The following is a 20,885-nucleotide window of genomic DNA, read 5'->3' on the forward strand; positions in this document are numbered from 1 at the left end:
TCTCCAACTATATTTCTTATTCATATCTATCTGAGCCTTTTCGTGCCTTCATTAATACCATCACTAACGACATTGTTCCCCAAAGATATTCAGAGGCTAAGGGTTATGATGTGTGGTGTGATGCAATGAAGGAGGAGATTGGTGCGATGAAACGGACTAACACTTGGAGTTCGAGCAGTTTACCTCCTAACAAGAACGCTATTAGTTGTAAGTGGGTTTTTACAATCAAGTATTTTAAAGATGGAAGTATAGAACGGTTTAAGGCCAGATTAGTTGCAAAAGGTTATACACAAGAGAAGGGTTTGGATTATGAGGAGACCTTCTCACATGTTGCTAAGTTGGCTTCTGTTCGTTTGATGTTTGTGATGGCATCTAAGATGAATTGGTCTGTTAGTCAGATAGACATTTCTAATGCTTTCTTAAATGGAGATTTGGATGAGGAGATATATATATATGAAAGTTCCTCCAGGTTATGCAGATTTAACAGGATAGGTCATGCCACCTAATGGATTTTTGCGGTTACATAAATCAATTTACGGTCTGAAGCAAGCTTCTAGGCAGTGGTTTCTCAAGCTATCTGCTACATTGTGTAGAATGGGATTCACGAAATCGGTGGGAGAACATACTCTGTTTATCAAATCTGATTCTGAAGTTATGTGTTTGTCTATGTCGATGACATCCTTATCGTGAGCAACAGTGATGATGCAGTGAGTGATTTCAAGGAGGAACTTAAATCGTTCTTCAAGCTGCGTGACTTAGGACCTGCAAAATACTTTCTTGGTATCGAGATTGCAAGGTCAGCTGAAGGTATCACTCTTTGTCAACGGAAGTATATTCTGGAATTGTTATCTACAACAGGTTTTCTTGGATGCAAACCTAGCCCCACTCCAATGAATCCAGATGTGAAGTTGAACAAAGAAATTGGTGTTTTATTACCAGATTCTACAGGAAGTTGGTGGGCAAGCTCATGTATTTGCAGATCACGAGACCTGAGCATTTGCGGTTAATAAACTTTGTCAGTATTCTCATGCTCCTCGTGATACTCACCTGAAGGTTGTTCATCAAGTTTTGCAGTATTTGAAAGGCACTGTTGGACAAGGCATGTTTTATGCGGCTGATACTAAATTTGATCTGCGAGGGTTTTCTGATGCAGACTGGAGAACCTGCACTGATGATCGAAGGTCTGTCATGGGATACTGTATGTTTTTTGTGATTCCTTGGTTTCATGGAGATCGATGAAGCAGGAAACAGTTTCTCAAAGCTCAGCAGAATCTGAGTTTAGAGCGATGGCATTGGCAACAAAGGAGCTTATTTGGCTTTCTTGTCTTTTGGTTGATTTGAAGATTTCGTTTCAACCACCTGCTTATCTCTACTGTGATAATACTGCAGCTTTACACATTGCCAATAATTCAGTTTTCCACGAGAGAACGAAACATGTGGATTTGGACTGCTACAAGATCAGAGAAGAGATTGACTCTGGTTTTCTTAAGACAATGTATGTCAAAACAGGGTGTCAGTTGGCTGATGTCCTTACTAAACTGTTACATCCAGCTCAATTCATGGAAATAATCTCCAAAATAGGTGTTTACAACATTTTTGTACCTTCATCTTGAGGGGGCTATTAGAGAGTATACTTGTATATAGTAGGTCGGTTAAGGGCTCTGGAATGTCCGGTTTATTAGATTAATTTAGATTGATTAGTTTGGTTAATACCGGTTAAGGTCACATGTATAGCATAAAGATCTTGTAACAAACTCTTTTGATGATTAATGAGAATTTAAGTTTATTCATCTTTCTCTCTCGATTCTGATTCCACTGATATATATGTGTCGCATTAAGATCAAATTTAACTTATGTTGAGATTTATCACGTACGTGGTTGCTTTGAGTACTTATGTATAGTTTTGATGAAAGTTCTACAGTAACCAAGGGTGTGTAGGCTAGTAGTTTAGCACTAGGAGTTGGTTTTATTGTGCTCCTACTCCATTCCTCCTTGGGAGGAGAGTTTTCCCAAAGAAAATAGATTAAATGTTAGTATCTATCTAGTTTTATATATTTAATTTAACAGCTAGCTAGCTGTGAGATGGATGACTTGAAACCTATCTTATAAAGTTTCTAACTAATTGCTAATGCTAATACATTGAATAAAGATCTTAATTATCTTCTCTTTAAAATTGTACACTACATATGTTTCAAAGCGTGTGGAATATGTGGATGATTATATCTTACTCTATTTGGAAATTTACACATACATTTATATTTTATTTGCCTCTCATCATTGTGTCAAATCTTTAGACCGTCAAAAATCGTATGATACGAATAAGCACTTGGAGAAAAGGCTGCTAATGACTTAGGTCTTACACTTGATCTGATTTCGTTTCACATTTGTATTCTAGGAAGCTAGTGTGGCTAGGCATAAACCTACAATCATAGTAAATCAATAATTATCAACAAACTTAACCCATAATCAAGAGAGTTTAATCAATTATTAGAGTTCATCAATCCATATTTAAAAATCTAGTAATTTAGAAGCTCTGTTAAACTAAATTTATTACCGTTTGAACAAGAATTACAATTCTCCAAAATAGTTTTGTGCCTCTCGTGGGAACACATCATATATTCTCATGAAGCGTAAAACTCAAGTTTACAACAAAAGTAAACACGAAAATGGACAATAAAGAAACAAAGCCGTCTTTTATTTGGTCGTTCAAACAAAAAAAAGAGATGTTTAATAGTAGTCTGCATCTAGTCTTTTTCAAGAGTACACAATCTTTATACTTCAAAATCAAGAAACATTACAATATTAATTAAGGTACAGATAAACCCTGATTTTGTACGTGTGGCACCTAAAACCCTGAATAAGTTACATGAAACGAGGTGGTCAGTACCTTGGAAAACAAGTTTCACCAACTGTACTTTCCAATTATCCTGCCGCAGATTTCCCATTCAACGTACACACAAAATCCCCAAAAGCAACGATCTCTTTAAAAAGTCCTATATCTCACCAATACATACTTCTCTAATATTTCAAAATGGCTTTTGGCAATATTCAAGAACCAGACGGAGAGATCCTAAAGAATGTTTGGGCGAATTACATCAGAAAAGCACAACAACCCGATAAAAGATCATCAGGTCATGTTCCAGAAGTTTCTAGAACTTGGCAAGCGTTGCCTACTCTTGATAACATACCGGAAGATTCTAAAGAATGGCTTCCAAGCCTAGATATGTCGATGGAGGCCCAAGAATGGACAGAGTTTCTCAACGCGGTTACTTCTTTCCCAAACAAAAGCATTCATGACCCTTTAACCAACCCTACCATTGATTCATGTTCTTTGTCTTCTCGGGCTTCTTGCAAAACAAGGAAATACAGGGGGGTACGGAGGCGTCCGTGGGGAAAGTTTGCAGCTGAAATCAGGGATTCGACAAGAAACGGTGTTAGGGTTTGGCTCGGAACGTTCCAAACTGCAGAAGAAGCAGCTATGGCTTACGACAAAGCCGCGGTTAGAATAAGAGGGACTCAAAAGGCTAACACAAATTTTCAACTCGAGACGGTTATTAAAGCTATGGAAATGGATTGCGCCCCAAACTACTGCTCTATATACAGCAGCTCAAATACATCCCAACCTTTGAGAAGTGGCCACGAAATAGGATCGAGAACAGAAAAAGAAGCGACCATGGCTTATAATAAACTCGTTGACGATGGGATAGTTGAAAACCATTGTACTCTTGGTCATCCTTCAACTAAGGATTATAGGGAGACTTGTGGATTGCTTGGGAGTGGAGAAACTTGGTTAGGTTCAAGAAAGAGACCAAGGAGTGACGAAGATTTTATGTTTCAAGAAGTTAAAATGAATAAGATGGTTACCGAAGAAGAGACATTATGTGATGTGTTTGGATTGTTTGAGTTTGAGGATTTGGGAAGTGATTATTTGGACACATTATTATCTTCATTTTGACAGAAAAAATATATAAATAATTACATGATTATGTCAAAACATTTGTTTATTCTATATTTCTTCACAAAAAAAAAAAAAAAAAAAAACTTCATATACAGTATAAGAATTATGTAGGGTTTTTTTGTGTATATATAGGAATCAATTCTTGTAAATTCGTTTCTTGTATATATATATATATATATATAAATATTTGTTGAAAAGAAACTAAATTCTACACATAAACACATGAGTATTGTTTTGTTGTTACAATCATATTTGAATTATGAAAGTTTTGCTTAACTATTTTGAAGGGCAGGGGCTCATCCAACGTATAAGCGTAATAAGATGGGCTAACAAGGGTAAAAATGGAATCTTGAAAATAATAGAAATGCTCAACTGTGTGTTGTTGTTTAATCGGAATCTCCTAAAACCCTAAAATAATTTATCGACGGTACATAAACGCCAAGCATCCACCACACTCACTCACTTCTAAGCTTTGATTCTGGTATCTAATTCTAAAGAGCTCAATTTTTTCTTCAATGGCTTTAACCAACACCAAAATCCCTTGTCTCAGCCTTACACCAACCACCAGAAGTCTCTTAAACCCATCAAAATCGCTGTGCTTGGCTCCGAGAGTCTCGTTCTCTGTCTCTCCTACTGATTCTCTCAAGCTAACGACTTCAAGAAAGGTAAAGTCTTAATTTTTGTTAATGGGTTTTGCTGAAAAGCTGTGTCTTGGATGTAATCTGATGGTTTTTTTCTATACGAATTGGCGATTAAATGGATATGCTTTAGGTGATAGCAATGGCTGGTGCTAGTTCCAGAGACTTGGAGATGTCTAATTTAACTGCGTTATCGCCTTTGGATGGACGTTATTGGGGAAAAGTTAATGAATTGGCTTCTTCTATGAGCGAGTTTGGGTTGATCTATTTCAGAGTACTTGTCGAGGTGAAGATTTGTGCGAGTAGTTTAGTTGTCTGTTCTAATGCACCCATTTGCCAAAAATTTGATCTTTTTGTATATGTTTGCTAGATCAAATGGCTTCTTAAGCTTTCAAATATCCCTGAAGTCACTGAGGTTCCAAGCTTTAGCAAAGAAGCTCAGGAGTATTTGCAAGGCATCATTGATGGATTTTGCATGGATGATGCATTGGAAGTTAAGAAGATTGAGAGAGTAACAAATCACGACGTGAAAGCAGTGGAGTATTTCTTGAAACAAAGGTGTGAATCACATCCGGAGATTGCTAAGGTTTTTGGAACTTTTCTCTCGCTTCTAAGTTCTTAGGGTTTGGATGCTCTGTAACTAAATTGCTCTGTCTTTTAATTGATTAGGTTCTTGAGTTTTTCCATTTTGCTTGTACGTCTGAGGACATCAACAATCTTTCCCATGCGTTGATGCTTAGAGAAGCACTTAGTTCGGTTATACTTCCTACCATGGATGAGCTGATTAAGTCCATCTCTCTGATGGCTAAGAGTTTTGCGTATGTCCCCATGCTTTCACATACTCATGGGCAGGTAATGTCAAAAGAGAACTCTCTCACCAATTTACCTTTCCGTTGTTTCAGTATGTCAGTTCTGTCTATCTCTATGTTGAAGCACTGGTGATAATGCAGGCAGCTTCTCCGACAACTTTGGGTAAGGAAATGGCGATTTTTGCTGTGAGGTTGAGTGAAGAAAGGAGATATCTTTCAGAAACTAAGTTTAAGGGAAAATTTGCTGGTGCTGTTGGGAACTACAACGCTCATATTTCCGCATATTCTAATATCGACTGGCCTCATGTTGCAGAGGAGTTTGTTACTTCTCTCGGATTAACATTCAACCCATACGTGACTCAGGTAAATATAGTTTCTCTTGCTGGTGGAGCGATTAATATAGTTCTTCACTAATTGATTGTTCTCTCGTGGGTTTTGCAGATCGAACCCCATGACTATATGGCTAGACTTTTTAATACTATTAGCCAATTCAACAATATTTTAATCGATTTTGACAGAGATATATGGAGCTACATATCTCTAGGGTACTTTAAGCAGGCAAGTATTAACAGAAAATTAAAAAACATATGTCAAATCATTTGAATGGGAAAGGGAACATCGTCTCATTGTTTGAAAGTTTGAATGCAGATAACTAAAGCAGGTGAAATTGGATCGTCGACAATGCCTCACAAAGTGAATCCTATAGACTTTGAGAACAGTGAAGGGAATCTAGGTATAGCAAATGCACAGCTTGCTTTTCTCAGCATGAAGCTTCCTATTTCAAGAATGCAGGTCTGACCATTTTTTTCCATATCAAGTGTCTCCTGTATATTTTTTCTAACACTAATGGACCCTGAAAATGATGTTTACAATCTGCAGCGTGATTTAACCGATTCAACTGTCTTGAGAAACATGGGTGTAGCTTTAGGACACTCCCTTCTTGCTTACAAGAGCGCGATTCAGGGAATCGGGAAGCTTCAGGTATTATTATTACCGTAGCCCTAAGCTTTGTTCCACTTTGTCATAAACTAAGAATGTTCTTGATATAGGTTAATGAAGCTCGGTTAAAAGAACATTTGGATCATACTTGGGAAGTCCTTGCTGAACCGATACAAACTGTAAATTTCTCGACTTTTCTAGTCTTTAATATCGATCAAGTTATGCCTTGTATCGCTAATTCACGGAATTAATATGGTATCATAAAAAAAGGTAATGAGGAGATACGGTGTTCCAGAGCCGTATGAGAAGCTGAAGGAGCTAACAAGAGGAAGAGCTGTGGATGAAGAAAACATTAGAAAGTTTATCAAAGGTTTGGATTTGCCTGAAGAAGCTAAAGACCAACTTTTGGAGCTAACTCCACACAAATATGTTGGTGCTGCTGCTGCATTGGCGCTGGCCGTGGATGAAACTGTGCACTTGGGACATTGATGATGATTAAGATCAAATCGGTGATAGGTTGTGCTCTTGTATTATGCTATTCTTTTCCAAAATCCAATGAAAAACAAAGTCAATTTATAGGTCGATTGGCTTATACCTTTTACAATGTTGAGAAAAATCTTGTACTGTTGTGTTATTTTTCTATTAGAGTTTTTGGCCATTACCAATGAATTAGAGCCTCTCTTTAATCTAAAATTCTTGAATTATTTGTGGTCAATGATTCTCAAACCAATACTATAAAAAATATGGTAATTAAACAGGTCATATAATGAAAATAATTACATGAGAGTCAAATAATAAAGAGTTCACAAGTTGAGTGGTTTTTGTTTTTTATAAACCAAGTGTTCTGTATCAAAAAATCAAGTCAAATAAATTATACCAGAAAACAAATTGTGAAATATTGTTAGTCAATTAAGAGCTAAAGTAATTCTATTTATAGTTAACATTTACATGCACTCACACACATATGTTTTGTCTAAAATAAATACCACAAGATCTACGTAATTTCTCAGAAATACACACTTACTAGTTTCCCTTTAGAGTCGGTATGATTTATGATATCTCTACACATTCAATTAATTAAAGGTCTAAACATACGTCTCTTATTTAGTAGCATATACAACAACAAATTCTTAGAAATTAAAACACTACACAAATTGAAAAAGTCATGAGAAAAATACCAAATTATATGGTATAGTTTCCAAGTGATTTAATTGGACAAAAACTATAAATTTGAATTTAAGAAATATTCCTTATAGATAATATTTATATTTAATTTCCTGCAAGTGTTTTGTTTCTGCGTTTACTAGTTCATGGCGGCCATAAACCCGAAGATTTTGTCAAACATGTTTGTTCTCTAATCTTTCCAACGACTTTCAAAAACATAATACATATGCTTAGTCATGCATATAAATAATCACAAATCATTGAATCTCAAATTAATAATAATTTTTTTTTAAAAAGACAAACAAAACCAATAAGGTTTCGTCGTTACCCACTACCCCTTTGTTTCATTTCATTACAAAACACAACATACACATCATCCATTTCATAAGATCATTACAACATCTCTTTGAATCCTTCTTTTAAGTTTTCGTTACATCGATCAAAAGATCTCAAAATAATGGGAGCGTACAGAGCCGACGATGACTACGATTACCTCTTCAAACTAGTCTTGATCGGAGACTCCGGCGTCGGGAAATCAAACCTTTTGTCTCGATTCACAAGAAACGAGTTCAGCATCGAGTCAAAGTCAACCATCGGTGTAGAGTTCGCCACAAGAAGCGTTCATGTCGACGAGAAAATCATCAAAGCTCAGCTTTGGGACACCGCCGGTCAAGAAAGGTAACAAATTCCTCAAGAACTCTCTGTTTTTTTCCTTCTCCGTCTCTGTTTTTGAGCAATTTCGTTTTGTTTGTGATACAGATACAGAGCAATCACGAGTGCATACTACAGAGGAGCAGTAGGGGCGCTTCTAGTATACGACATAACTCGACACGTAACGTTCGAGAACGTTGAACGATGGCTCAAGGAGCTTCGTGACCATACAGATGCCAACGTTGTGATCATGCTTGTTGGAAACAAAGCTGATCTTCGCCATCTTCGTGCGGTTCCCACAGACGAAGCTAGAGCGTTCTCTGAGAGAGAGAACATGTTTTTCATGGAGACTTCTGCTCTTGATGCTACAAATGTTGAGCAAGCTTTTACTCATGTATTGACTCAGATCTATCGTGTCATGAGCCGTAAAGCTCTTGATGGTACTGGAGATCCCATGTCTTTACCTAAAGGACAGACCATTGATATCGGAAACAAGGATGATGTTACTGCTGTTAAATCCTCTGGCTGTTGCTCAGGTTGAGATTATTAATTTGGTCTTGTTTTTTTTTTTTGTAAACTGTCTTTTTTTGGAAGGAGGTTTTTGGTTTTGGAATTTGGATTTGTTGTATCTGACTTTATTTTTTGGAGGGGCTTCAATTTTTTTAAGGTTATCAGACCGGTTTGGTTTTACAATACAAACCGAATTTGTATCAAATTGGACAAGACTTGGTCAGGTTAATAAGGACGTTTTAGACGTGATTGGATGGACATTACAACCGAACCGCTCACATTACGTAGAGTTTAGTTTTTATAGAACCGAATTAACTGAACCAACCCTGGGAAATATGTATATCGAAATATGTGCATAGAAATATAAAAATCGAATTTAAATTTATGGGGGGTTTGAGTTCAAAGTAGGCGCAAGTGTATTAACATCTATCTATCTAAAGTTGGATTTTTTCTCTTCTCTTTCTTCGACATCATCACTTTTTATTTTCACTTTGTATTTTTTTATATTTCGTTTTTGGTATTTTATTTTAAATTACTGGAAATTAGTGTTTTTTTGTTACGTTTTTTTATTATGGGATTTTTTTTTAATACAACAAAAAAAATATCAAATTAAAATGTGAATAGAAATTACATAAATATAAAATTATATATTTTTATCATAACATATAGTAATTGTGAAAATATTTGTAAAATACTAGAAATAGAGGAGAAAAGTTATCATATATTTAATGGAACAACAATTACTTTCAAGACTCAAGAGTTACAGTTATTAGGATATAGAAAAGAAGTTTTTATAAAATATAATCACAAAAATTTTAAGGTTTTTTTAAATCAAGAGGTTATTCAATTTTTGGTGTTAGATTATAAATTCATGTTATCGATTAAAAGTCAGTATTTTTATTTTCAATTATAGTATAATATAATTAATATATATATATATATACATATGTATTTAAAACTTGAGACTATGTTTGTTAGTGTTAAATTATAAATTTATGTTACCGACTAAAAGCAGAAGGATTTGCAGCATATTATTATTTAGAATACTTTGAGTGACCTATGTTATATATCGTTTTCAAATTGATGAAATTTGTTATAAAAAAAAGGTATATCAAAAAAGTGAGCAAATATTAATCAAGTGCTCCAAAATTAAAATAATGTATATATTTAAGAGAAATGTATAAGATTACTTGAAATTAAACATATTAAAGAAAACTTAATATTGCAAAATTTTAATTAAATTTTTTAAAATAATTCTATTTAAGTTAGAGTCTTATGAGTTTGTAGAATTAGGAGAATCAAAATAAAACATATAAACATACTAGAATATACATATTTTAAAGTATAAAAAATTATATATGTGAACATAATTTTTCTTTTGTCAAACAGTTGAGATAAAATATAATATTTGATATTATAATATGATGTTTATGAATATAAACAAGTCCAATTATGAGATATATTACTAGAAAGCAAAATTTAATTGTATTACAACATTGTTTAAAAAAAACTTGGCGACAAAGGGTGGGTATATTCTCTAAGATTTTTTATGCCTATGTTAATAATTAATGATCACTCAACCGAAAAAAAACAAAAGAGTATTGGAAGATAAAAATAGATGAAAAATAGTTACAATATGTCTTCATAATTAATATGTTATAATTGACAAAAAAAAATCAATATGTTATAATTGTGATAATAGAATGTGAAAAGAGAGTAGATGGAAGAGATGACGAGTGTATACCGAAAAAATAAAAATAAAAATTTATGAAAAATGTTAAATGAAATAGATAAGTTATATATCGATTAATAAAATAAATTTGACATATTTTTAATAGTGAATAATTATATTAATATTCAACATATCACATTAATAATAAAATATATTATAGTTCCACGCAACGCGCGAATTATAAGCCTAGACATCTCAATACCCTTTTCCCAATATTATTATAGTCCCACGCAATGCGCGGGTTATAAGACTCATAAGAGTTACTTTCTGTACAACTATCTCTCGAGAGATCTAAATCCCTCCATTAGCTTCAAATTAGCATACAAAACTATGATGAATAAACTTTATTTGTATTACTAATTCATATGTAGCAAACTCTCACACTATTTCATATGAGTATATATACATTCTAAAAGACTTTTCAATTTAGACTTCCCACAGTTCATTGATTTGCTAAAATTTGAGTCAATCTCGGTAAATTTCAGTTATTTATTTATTTGATTTTTAATTAGTTGATAAAATACTCCAGATCAAGATACTTTTATTTTTTTCTTGTTTAAAAACGTAATACAATTTTTTGTAAGATATATTGTTAACTTTTTTAATTTATCCAGTCATACTCTTTATGCAAATCAACTGGGTTCTGAACAATAGAATCATCTTCAACTTCTTTCTTTAAATAAACTCCATCTTCTCTTGCTCTCCAATCCCATAGACCTCCGTTATCTAAATTACTGAAAAGTTTGAATGCTGTAAAATTCTGATAGTGTTTATAGTTAGAACCTTGTTCAAAGTACACATAAAACGCGTAGTACGAAAAAAATTAGGGCCAAAATAAAATGAATAATCTTGTCCCATTGGTATTATTTTTGGACCAATAACGTCATCTTTGCAATAACATCTCATCCAAAGATTTTTGTTAAATTTAAGCTCGTTCGCGATCCTGATTCCGCCGCCGGATACATGTTGAACAAGCAAAGACTTAAAACAAATAAAAAGACTGACAAGTTTTTCATACTTTTTTTTGGAGTAGATGTTTAGATCTTGTGTTTTGTTAACTTGGTTTTTGTGTAGCTGGTATTTATATACACACATCTGTGTAACTATGGTTGGAACACGATTTCTTTAGGTACTAGTTTCTAAGTTTTAGCATATACGATATATGTCAAATGGCATAATATTTTCCATAATTATTTCATATATGTAAATGCATCTTAAAAAAAACCAATATTAGGTATTTGTATCTGTTAAAATGGAAGTTTGAAATAAAAAGGATAAAATCATGTAACGCAGTACGAAATACTCCTCTAAGAACATCAGAAGTGAATAGAGCTGTGTGCATAACTATATTCTCAGAGATAAATTTGTAAAACGCTATCAATGACTTATACTGAAATATCAAACATAATCAGTTATATATCCGAATTTCAACATAATCAATGATACTATTATTTATATCTTGAAAATGTATCTGTATCTTAAAAATATTAACAAAATCTATTTTCCAAATCCATTCAATTTTAATCAGTTAATTTTTAAAAATTATTATTTAAAAACGTGAATTAATAATTCATATTGACATATGTATAATTTATATTATAAAAGCATAAGTGAAAAGGGAAATAAATTTGGTTTGGGTAATTATTTAAATATACTAGATAAAAGTAGGCGCAAGTGTATTAACATAGAAATATAAAGTTATTATTTATGAACAAAAGAAATCAACGTGGAAGGAATAAAGGAAACCTAAAACTTACCACAAAGCCAAAAGAACAGAAGAAGATAAATATATCTTGTTCCACACGAAAGCAAATTAGGTCCACCGTCCAAATTATGACAAGATCGTTCCTTCCAAGTCTCAGGATGTTTATTGTTTCGTGCACTTGATAATCATCAGAATACTCATGCGAATGTGATTCTTTATAAACTAATTCATGAGCTATGATAAAAACAATAATAATAAAAAATATTACTGAAGAAATGAGAACTATGCAGCAAAGAGAATCACCAAGCAATAAGAATACGAAACCGGATTTACAAACATAAGAAATTATGTTCAAAGAATCACAGTTCAACTACTTTAAAAATTAAGAGTGGCGTCAATAACTTCAGTTTTATCCAATTTTTAACGCCACTTCCAAAAATTACTCAACATTTGGGCTGTCTGGTACTTAAAAGGCCCAACTTCTTGAGCATTCCATAACCTTTTTGTTTGTTTGTATCTTTCTATGTTCTTAGAAAATAATTTGGTATTTTAAGATTAACAAAATGTACAACGTGCAGGTCTCAATGCATGAGGTTTCGTAAATTAACAATTAAAACGATGATACAACTAATACCTAAATAAAGATTCTTTGAAAAAGGAACTATAAAGGTGAAAGAAATGAAAATTCGTGGGTTGACTAAGCACTTTACGTTAATTCAACAAATGTTTACCCAAGACCTTACTTGACCTCCACGACGGATTAGTCATATTTTAAAAAAATTACGAGATAATCTAAAAGATTATTCTTATATCCACTTTAAAAATGAGAAAACATGCTCGAGATCAAAATTATCTATTTTTAAACGATTATAGATGATGTAATACAAGGCGCTTCTCCTTGACAATTGACAGTTTGACACGGTTTGAATAAAAACTCCCACTCGGAATAACAATTTACGAAATTGATTTAATACAAACAAAATAATTGTTTTTTTAACATAATGAATTACTATAAATTAAAGAACGTAAACAAAAATTACAAAGACATAGAATTGTTCATAGGACTCGGATATGTCACGAAACTCCATAGAAACCTTAAAACAATATTTTAGAACCTATAAAATAGAGACGTTAAGAAAAACGTATGATTATCTTAAAAGAAAAAGAAAAAAAATATAATCCTCTCATAAATATAAAAAAGTGTGCAAAGAACATGCTTCACTTAAACAAAGACTTTAGTTTGGTCTCAAAGGTTACTTGCAAGGAATAAGTAAAGTGTAAAGCTTATTTTCTCTCACCTTGTTCTATTATAAGTATGTCCTCAACTTTAGATTTCCTCATCATTCTTTCTTACATCAAATCATTTCCTAAAATCAGAGAAAAACATAGAGACAAAAGGAAAGCAACTACAAAGATATGGAGATCAAAGTTGATGAAGATCATCAAAGAAGTACTAAAGAAGACATCAAAAAGCCACTTCTTGAACAAGACAAAGACTTTCCAGATATAGAAAGAACAACATGGATACAAAAGGCAATAGGTCAAACGTTTCAAACCACTGCTCATTTAGCCAATCTCTTGCCAACAGGAACGGTTCTCGCGTTTCAGCTCTTATCGCCAATTTTCTCAAACGGCGGTCAATGCGATTTAGTTAGCAAGATCATGACATCGACACTAGTGGCAATATGTGGATTCTCTTGCTTTATACTTAGCTTCACGGACTCTTACAAAGACAAAAACGGTACTATTTGCTACGGATTCGCAACATTCCACGGGTTTTGGATCATCGATGGATCCACAACTCTTCCTCAAGAATTATCAAAGAGATACAAGCTAAGGTTTATTGATTTTGTTCACGCCTTCATGTCGTTTTTCGTGTTTGGTGCGGTGGTTTTATTCGATCGGAACGCCGTAAATTGTTTCTTCCCGGCACCGTCAGCTGAAGCATTGGAGGTTCTCACGGCGTTGCCCGTTGGCGTAGGGGTGTTTTGTAGTATGTTGTTTGCAACATTTCCGACAACACGCAACGGGATTGGTTTCCCACTTTCTAGTAAATGATTTGATCTATCTATGTAACTTGTGGTTCAAGATTCTTTCTTTGATGATCCCTTGAAAGAGACTTCTCCAAAAAAAAAAAACATGGAAACTGTTTCTTGTACTCAAGCTAATAATATTAATTTTAATTATATATATGCTTAACCGTGACTCGGTAATGTTGTTAACGCAGACCTGCTATTACAAATGAATCAAAAAGCAAAAAAGAGAGGTAATTTAGATTACCTCAACACATCTGCCACCTGTAGGTGGATGATGAGTTTCGAACACCCGCCAATAGGCGGTTTAAGCAGAAAACAACGTTACATTATCGACAAAGTACCAATTCGAAACCTGGTGGCGTGAAACTTTTTAGGGTCAACACATCCACTACGAAAGTATCGAATTGGTGACCTAAGCTTTAAATCAATTATAGTTAACCAACCCGTATAATCCGGTTTGGGATGGTTTGCTATTACAATTTATGAAAACCAGAAACGATTCAAGAATAAAAGGTATTAACGAAGGTTATTTGCATTTGCATCTTCCTCATCATCAATTCAAGGTCAGTGTGTTGGTTTTTCGTTTATTCCTTCAGTTGTGAATCTCCATCTCTGTGTTTACTTTGGTTTATTTCCCCTTTTTTGGTTCCACGACAGTCCAATGTTAGTTCTTGTGTGATTTTGGTTTACCCTTGGTTTTGTGACAGTCTCTTTTTTTTTTTTTTTTTTTTTTGAACAAAGGTTTTGTGACAGTCTCTTAAATCTCTCTTTGGTCTTCGGGTTCCAAATCTCCCATAAGCCATAAGATTGAGTTATGGGTTTCTCTAAAGATTCAAGATTTCAGAGTTGTTATTAGGAGTTTTTTTATCATAAAAAAAAAATTAGAGTCCAGTTTTTACGCTCCCAAACAGTTGGACAAAATTAGTAATATAAAAAGTGAAAATTAAAAGAGGTAATTTAAATTACCTCATTTGGGTCTAACCACAAGGGTGGAAGACAGACATCCACGAGGAGTACGGCGTACTCCCTCGGGATTGACTGGGAGAGATTTACATTCCACTACGGGAAGAAGAAACGCACGGAGCGTAGAAGATTTCTCGAGACTTATTGCCCGGACAGTAGTGAAATCTTGTGGAATTCCTTGCCATTTACATTATACGTACAAGGCTTATATAGCCAAAATGGTTACACAAATAGAGGAGAGGATCCAGGAGAGGATCCACACAATCTGGAACAATATTAACAACTTAACAAATAGCAAGATATGTGTAACAAAATATATTCGTATCTCTCACCCTCCCGCAGTCACATCGTCGGTAGAACGGTGAGGCTGGTGCGAAATTCATTGTGAAGAGAACTCGGTAGCCCTTTTGTAAATATATCTGCATATTGGAGCGATGTAGGAACGTGCATCACTTTGACCTCTCCAATGGCTACCTTGTCGCACACGAAATGAATGTCTAGCTCTATATGTTTGGTTCGTTGGTGCCTCACTGGGTTAGTGGATAGGTAAACAGACCCAATATTATCACAGTAAACAACAGAAGCATTACGAATTGGTCGGTGAAGCTCCAACATAAGGTTTTGTATCCATGTGAGCTCTGCAACAGTGTTTGCGACGCCTTTGTACTCTGCTTCAGAACTGGATCGGGATGGTGTCGGCTGTCTTTTGGCTGACCAGGACACAAAATTTGGACCAAGATAGACACAGTAGCCTGAAGTTGAACGGCGTGTGTCTGGAAAACCTGCCCAATCAGCATCCGAGTAAGCCGTAAGCGTATCTATCTGAGCCCGGACCATTTGTATTCCATAATTTACTGTTCCTTTGAGATATCTGAGAATGTGTTTGAGTGCATCACGATGAGGTTGTCGTGGTGTGTGCATATAGAGACAAACCTGATGAACTGCATAAGAGATATCCGGCCGTGTCAAAGTTAGATATTGGAGAGCTCCTGCAAGTTGTCGATAAAATGTGGGATCATTCATCAGTTTGCCGTCATATATTGAGAGTTTTGACTTGAGGTCTACTGGTGTAGCCAATGGTTTACAGTTGGATATTCCAGCTCTAGCAAGTATGTCATGCGCATAAACAGTTTGGGATAAGAAGAGACCTCTTGAGTTGTACTATGCTTTAATGCCGAGGAAGTGTCGCAGTTTGCCCATGTCTGTCATCAGGAATTCCGATTTGAGTTTTGCAATGACCCGTTGCAGTAATGTATTTGTTGAGGCTGTGAGGAGGATGTCATCGACGTATAATAGCAGATAGGAGTAGTCACGTCCTTTCCTGAAAATAAACAACGATGGATCCGCTTTGCTTTGAACAAAACCATTAGCTTTAAAAAGGATGTAAATCGAGCATTCCAAGCCCTAGGAGCTTGTTTAAGGCCATAGATTGCTTTGTTCAATTTGCAAACAGGATTTGGATTGTTCTGATCAACAAACCCCGGAGGTTGATGCATATAAACAGTTTCTTCTAGATCCCCTTGTAAAAATGCGTTTTAATATCTAGTTGATGTATTGGCCATGCCAAACCAACAGCCACATTAAGAACCACACGGATTGTAGCAGGCTTAACTACTGGACTGAATGTTTCTGTGTAGTCGACACCCTCTTGTTGAGATTTGCCATTAGCAACTAATCTCGCTTTATGACGACACAAAACACCATTTTCATCGTACTTGTGTTTAAATAACCACATAGAGCGTACTATATTCACATTAGGCGGACGAGGAACTAAGTTCCAACTCTTAGTTTTAATCATAGCACCATGTTCATATGTCATTGCGGGATTCAAGTTAGGGTCTAAGAGAGCAGAGATGTGGCTTTTTGGTATTGGGGATTTGGTTTTGAGAAGTAGAGCATTGGTTTTAGCAAGAAGAGAGATCATTTGTTTGGGTTTGGCAACACCGGATTTTGATCTTGTTTGTATGGTAGAGGGAACACGAAACATTGGGTCAGGACGAGGAGGTCGTGTCGGCATTGTAGGTGGTGGGACTTGCGGTGGTGGAGAGAATGGGGCTTGCAAGATCGACTTAAAGGGAGGAGAAGGTTCATCATTGTTTAGAAAGGAGTACATTTCCTGTGGGGCGGATGAGTTTGCCGCTGGAAACTTCTCTTCGTCAAATATCACATGACGAGAAATGATGATCTTGTTTGTTTTTAAATCCATACAACGGTATCCTCTATGTTGAGTAGGGTAGCCAAGGAACAAACAAGGGGTTGTGCGTGAGGATAGTTTAGGGAGATTTGAGTGATTGAGGTTTGGGAAACATAAGCAGCCAAATACGCGAAGATGTGTATAGTCTGGGCGTTTCTTATAAAGTAGAGTGAAGGGTATTTGTTCAGAAATGGCTTTTGATGGTGTGAGATTGAGGATATGAACCATTGTATGCAGAGCTTCGACCCAAAACGATGGTGCAAGCCGAGCTTGAAATAGGAGAGTTCGAACTGTGTTATTGATGGTTCGAATCATTCTCTCTGATCGCCCATTCTGCTGAGAGGTTTGAGGACACGAGAATCGGAAATTTATTCCCTTAGAAGCAAAATAATCATGAAAGCTTTTGTTGTTATATTCCCCCCCCCCCATTATCACACTGCAAGTTTTTGATGGTTGTGTGAAATTGATTTTCAACGTAAGTAGAAAAATGAAGGAATTTGTAAAAGACCTCACTTTTACGTCTTAGAGGATAAACCCATAGATAGTGTGTGAATTGATCCAAAAATAAGACGTAATAGCGGAGACCACTTTGACTCGAGACCGGAGACATCCACAAATCGGAATGGACTATCTCAAAGGGGTGAGAAACAAAAGATTCAGAAGCCACAAATGGAAGCTTTAAAGATTTTCCCAATATACATGGTTCACAAGAAGAGGAAAGTTTCGCTTTATTACATAATTGGGGATTAGAATGAAAAATGGAAGAAAGAGAAGCCTTATTGTTGTGACCTAAGCGTTTGTGCCATAGATCTGGAGTGGAGGCCAAAAGAGCAGAGGAAGCAACCGGCGTTTTATTGAATTGAGGAGGTAGTGAATAGAGATCGCCGGAGCTGTCACTTCGGAGCAGTGGTTTCCGTGTTTGTAGATCCTTGACAGTGAAACCAAAAGGATCAAAATCAACAGAACACCAATTGTCTTTAGTGAATTTACGAACAAAGATCAAATTTTTAACAATATGAGGTGTGACAAGGACATTGTTAAGATTTAGGGTTTTGGTGTTTGTGGGAATGGAAGACGAACCAATGGCTCTAACAGGAATTGAGGAACCGTTACCCACAATCACCGTTTGACCGGTGCTAGGTTTAAAAGTAAAATGGAACATACCTGCATCAGCAGCTAAATGAGCTGTGGCACCGGAATCCATGTACCAATCTGTCGCCGAAGGGTCGGCGATGGTGTCAGAAGTGTATGCTTGCAGCGGGAATTCAATGAGATTAGCCTGTTGTTGTGGTGCAGGAGACATGCGCGGAGCGTTGGGCCACTGTGGGTATTGCGGCATCCAGTAGGATGGTGGTGGCAGCCAAAACGATGGTGAATTCCATGGGTTACGGTTGGAGGAATAATGTCCCCTGTTTCCTCTGTTATTGCCTCTCCCGCCCCTTCGATTGCCTCTGTTACCCCCATTACGATTTCGAAACGGTTGGTTTTGCACTGGTGTGGATGAGGCAGTGAGAGCAGTGGAGGACGAAGAGGTGTCCGTGTGTGTCGCAGTGACACGGTTGCTCTTTTTGAGTCGGGTCTCCTCCCACTCAAGCATCAACTTGGCGGATTCATAAGACAGGAACGGGTCTTTGTGCTTGATAACATTAATTATGTTATCAAACTTGTCGTTAAGGACGTTGATGATGTACATGACAAGAGTCTTGTCGGTGACTTGAGTACCAACATTGGTCAGCAGATCCGCCGTGGACTTCATCTTTTGACAGTAAGCACGAACTATCATTTCACCGATCTCCATAGTTCGGAGTTCGTTGTCGAGTTGAATAGCTTGCGCATCCTTGTTGTTGCGGAACTGAGCCTCTACACGAGTCCAGAGATCACGTGCAGTACCACCGGGTTGGAAGGAAGAACGAAACAACGGCGGCACCATGGTGCTGTAAAGCCAAAGCTTCACCAGACCGTCACGTTTCAACCAAGCATCATCGTTGGCATTGGCAGGACGGAGAGAACCATCCAAATGACCGACAACGTCGAAAGCCATGCAGTGTGTGAGAAGAAGCTCACGCCAGGCATCATAGTTGTGCTCATCTTCATCAAGAAGCACAAGTATTTGATTTTTGATGTTTGTAACACCAAAACAGCGTTCATTAGAGCTGTTAGGAGCAACCATTAATGGCGAAAAGAAAGAAACAAAAGAAAGGAAGAAGAGGAGAAAAGAAATGAAGGAGGATCAAAGTCCTAGAAGTTCTGATACCATGAAATCTTGTGGAATTCCTTGCCATTTACATTATACGTACAAGATTATACGTACAAGGCTTATATAGCCAAAATGGTTATACAAATAGAGGAGAGAATCCACACAATCTGGAACAAAATATATTCGTGTCTTTCAAGTAGAAGATTCCAGAACTACACTGGGAAAGATTTCATTCCACTAAGGGAAGAGAAGGCGTCGCACGGAGAGTCGGAGACAGTCCTCCGGCGAGAAGAACTTCGAGGCATGATGCTCGGAAGACCCCAATTTAATTAATTGGGGTACCAATACACCTGGAACCCTGGTGGGAGTCGTTCTCAACTGGTGGGAGTCGTTCTCAACCACTTTGAACAGGTTTGAATTGGTGTCTTAACTTCAAATTTACTTGTACTTAAACGGATCCCCGGGTAAAAATAGAGTAAACAAAGCCCGTTAAGAACCCAATAAACTAAGCCCATTAAAATTTAATTTTAATTGCACCCTACTCGACAGCTGTGATATATTTCTTCTCTTCTACTGGTTTCTTCTCAAATTTGCCACAATCTAAATCAAGGCTTCGTCAACATATCATATGACAAATCACCTTTATATCATTGAATAAAATGATAATTTGTTCATAATTTAATAAAACCGCTTAAAATGAAGAGATGAGATGTGTAATCAAATGATAAAAGTATAAACCATAATAGATAAAAAAAACGATTATTTTGTTCACAAATCACATATAAACACTTAGAGACAAAGAAACGAACTATATCAATGACCATTGAAACATCTTCACATTCACATCAATGTCTATCTTTGTCCTTCTCATTTTTTTATAATAATTTTTATGATTTAAACTAGCATATTAATTACAGTCTAGTGAAAACAAAGATGAAAATCCAAAACATGATATGACGAGCGCTCTCACTAGATAGGCAAGTGTCCCCTAAGTTAGGAATTCAGAACAAAGGGGGTTAGTTGTTGAGCCTTCTTGGGGAAACATAGGAGTGCTCGCTGAGGCGCCAAACATGTGGCAACTTTCTTTCTAAGAATTGCATGGGAGAGAATTGTCTCTCCATCAGTACCAATATAGATGTCGAACACTGGTGGGATTAACTCTTCATGCTGAGTTATGACCATTTTGGTTGGGCCGGAATTTAGTTCGGTTATAACATTATAACTTAATTAATTCCTGGTTTAGTTCGGTTCGTTTAAGTTAGTTCGGTTGCTAAAGAAGTATATTTGTTTGGTGTTACGATCGAGTGTTTTTTTTCGTTAGCATTCTAAAATCATGCACCGGATTTGGAACAAGGGAAAGGCCATTGTTATTAAAGCTTCTTTGGAGGA

At 35.9% G+C, this 20,885-nt stretch overlaps 3 protein-coding genes and 2 pseudogenes across 3 annotated transcripts; 4 read left to right on the top strand and 1 right to left on the bottom strand.

Moving 5' to 3' along the window:
- The first annotated feature begins 3,016 nt into the window (after positions 1-3,016).
- On the top strand, positions 3,017-3,955 carry LOC104718472 (ethylene-responsive transcription factor ERF091 pseudogene; annotated as a pseudogene).
- Positions 3,956-4,310: 355 nt separating this feature from the next.
- LOC104718473 (uncharacterized) lies at positions 4,311-7,009 on the top strand. Its single transcript, XM_010436234.2, has 10 exons — positions 4,311-4,623; positions 4,730-4,882; positions 4,967-5,182; positions 5,266-5,448; positions 5,547-5,768; positions 5,847-5,963; positions 6,054-6,197; positions 6,285-6,386; positions 6,455-6,523; positions 6,615-7,009. The coding sequence occupies exons 1-10, from the start codon at positions 4,474-4,476 to the stop codon at positions 6,831-6,833; spliced, it is 1,575 nt and encodes a 524-aa protein (XP_010434536.1). The 5' UTR covers positions 4,311-4,473; the 3' UTR covers positions 6,834-7,009.
- Positions 7,010-7,782: 773 nt separating this feature from the next.
- LOC104718474 (ras-related protein RABA1e-like) lies at positions 7,783-8,929 on the top strand. Its single transcript, XM_010436235.3, has 2 exons — positions 7,783-8,186; positions 8,268-8,929. Exons 1-2 carry the CDS (start codon positions 7,966-7,968, stop codon positions 8,698-8,700), a joined length of 654 nt encoding a protein of 217 aa, XP_010434537.1. The 5' UTR covers positions 7,783-7,965; the 3' UTR covers positions 8,701-8,929.
- Positions 8,930-11,002: 2,073 nt separating this feature from the next.
- Positions 11,003-11,417, bottom strand: LOC104720258 (S-protein homolog 17 pseudogene; annotated as a pseudogene).
- Positions 11,418-13,451: 2,034 nt separating this feature from the next.
- Positions 13,452-14,296, top strand: LOC104718476 (protein DMP4). The gene has a single exon (XM_010436236.2). The coding sequence runs from the start codon at positions 13,523-13,525 to the stop codon at positions 14,162-14,164; it is 642 nt and encodes a 213-aa protein (XP_010434538.1). The 5' UTR covers positions 13,452-13,522; the 3' UTR covers positions 14,165-14,296.
- The last annotated feature ends 6,589 nt before the right edge of the window (positions 14,297-20,885 follow it).

This window comes from Camelina sativa, chromosome 10, assembly GCF_030686135.1.
Source record: "Camelina sativa cultivar CO46 ecotype springtype chromosome 10, ASM3068613v1".
Taxonomy (NCBI): Eukaryota; Viridiplantae; Streptophyta; class Magnoliopsida; order Brassicales; family Brassicaceae; genus Camelina; species Camelina sativa.